The following is a 2,089-nucleotide window of genomic DNA, read 5'->3' as shown; positions in this document are numbered from 1 at the left end:
GAGGTTCGTCTTCACAGACGCTCATGGATGAAGGTGTGATTTGATTCCATCATTGAAACAAAGATATACGGCTCTAAAAATGTTGTTAGCATCTGTGCTAACATTGAAGCTAGTTGTGCTCAGGCTATGGTTAGCAAACAAACTCACGTTAGCTCCTACTTTTTCAAAAATTAAAGTTCAGCTTCTCAAACAAATACATCGTTTTTTCTCCTTAATAAATACAAACAAATGTCTTCGACAGTTTTGGTTCCATTCATTATAACTGTTGTCATTTAGCTGTTAGCTGTTAGCATCCTGCACTTTGATGAAAGGTCACGGAATAAAAACACTTGTTTACATATTTTCATGAGCAGGTTTAGCTCAACAGAACATAATGTCGTAGTAATGTAACTACTTTTTAAACGTATTTAAAAAACAATAGTAGTAGTATTAGCCTCAGCTAACAGACCGAGGTCAACTATTTTGTTTATTTTGAAAATCAGATTCTCAATTCTCTTTAAAATAATTCCTATTATTGTATTAAAACATTCATATTGTATATCAAAACGTGTTTGTTATGATGCTTTAAAGGTGAATCCTTGTGTTTTTTGAAGGATTCCAGTGAAAATGTTTGTCCTTGACGATCGAAAAGCCAAAGCTTCCTTCAGTAACGACTTCTTTTCAGTCACATCTCGTGCTCGATTTACGATGAACTCGACTGCGACTCATATCTTAAGAGCTTCGGGGAGTTTTTTCTTCATCTGACATAAGCGAGTTAATGATATTGCGTTGAATTATTGGCGTACTCGCCTCAAGCACAGGAAGAGGACGAAGGCCACGACGAGCGCGCCCACAGAGATACAGTGACCCAGGTAGTTGATGATCAGCGCGATCTTGTAGTGAACCGGATACTTCCTCTGCGGAGACAACAAGCATCAGTCGCCGCCGGCGGACGAGGATTAATTGTTGGACAAACGACATCTTCAAACACACCGATCCGTTCATCAGGCCTCGAGCGGAACATGATTGTTTGTTCGCTCGCACTAACGTGTGGAACATCAACACGGCTAATGTCACACGCGTGTTCACGTGTTGGTACGACACCGCGATCGACACTAACCTTCTCCTCCAAAATGGGTTCGCAATTCAAGTAATTGCTCTTTGACGCCCACGTGCCGTTGTCCATACATTCTCTGAACGCACTTCCTGCAGGAACACAAACCCTTGAGTGATGAACAAATACAATCATGTCTACATTCAAGGCTGATTTGTTTTTGCTGAATAAACAATTAAAAAAATCTTGCATTTTTCAAATGAATTCATTTATTTCGCATATAGGGTTAGTTTGTGTAATAGCGACAGAATAATGGACGAATCTAGTGCTTCCACGTCGTCGAGTGATCGTCTGAGTTTGATCAGCAGCTCTGAGCTCTGTTGGTTCTGTCTGGAGACTCTATTGTACCAACATTTATATTGAATTTAAAAGACTATGAATTCAAATATATTGAATTTTAGCTAGCTTACCTTGTTATCAACTAGCTAACTAAGCTAACTATGAGCTAGCTTAAATTGTTATCAACTAGCTAACTATGAGCTAGCTAACATTGTTATCAACTAGCTAACTAAGCTAACTATGAGCTAGCTTAAATTGTTATCAACTAGCTAACTAAGCTAACTATGAGCTAGCTAACATTGTTATCAACTAGCTAACTAAGCTAACTGTGAGCTAGCTAACGTTGTTATTTACTAGCTAACCAAGTTAACTATGAGCTAGCTTAAATTGTTATCAACTAGCTTACTAAGCTAACTATGAGCGAGCTAACATTGTTATCAACTAGCTAACTAAGCTAACTATGAGCTAGCTAACGTTGTTATTTACTAGCTAACCAAGTTAACTATGAGCTAGCTTAAATGTTATCAACTAGCTTACTAAGCTAACTATGAGCGAGCTAACATTGTTATCAACTAGCTAACTAAGCTAACTATGAGCTAGCTAACGTTGTTATTTACTAGCTAACCAAGTTAACTATGAGCTAGCTTAAATGTTATCAACTAGCTTACTAAGCTAACTATGAGCGAGCTAACATTGTTATCAACTAGCTAACTAAGC

At 37.9% G+C, this 2,089-nt stretch overlaps 1 protein-coding gene across 1 annotated transcript in view; it reads right to left on the bottom strand.

Annotated features, from left to right (window-relative positions):
• Positions 1 to 1,179, bottom strand: part of crhr2 (corticotropin releasing hormone receptor 2) — a 17,678-nt gene extending 16,499 nt beyond the window's left edge. Inside the window, exons 1-2 of the mRNA XM_087810416.1 lie at positions 1,100 to 1,179; positions 790 to 896 (exon numbers count right to left, since the gene is read on the bottom strand). Coding sequence (XP_087666542.1) covers positions 790 to 896; positions 1,100 to 1,165 — 173 coding nt within the window. The 5' untranslated portion in view covers positions 1,166 to 1,179. The remainder of the gene's footprint in view (positions 1 to 789; positions 897 to 1,099) is intronic.
• Positions 1,180 to 2,089: the final 910 nt, after the last annotated feature.

Source organism: Callionymus lyra, chromosome 16 (assembly GCF_982586985.1).
Source record: "Callionymus lyra chromosome 16, fCalLyr1.hap1.1, whole genome shotgun sequence".
Classification (NCBI taxonomy): Eukaryota; Metazoa; Chordata; class Actinopteri; order Syngnathiformes; family Callionymidae; genus Callionymus; species Callionymus lyra.
Note: the sequence above shows the minus strand (reverse complement) of the source record. Positions and strands in the feature narration are given on the sequence as shown.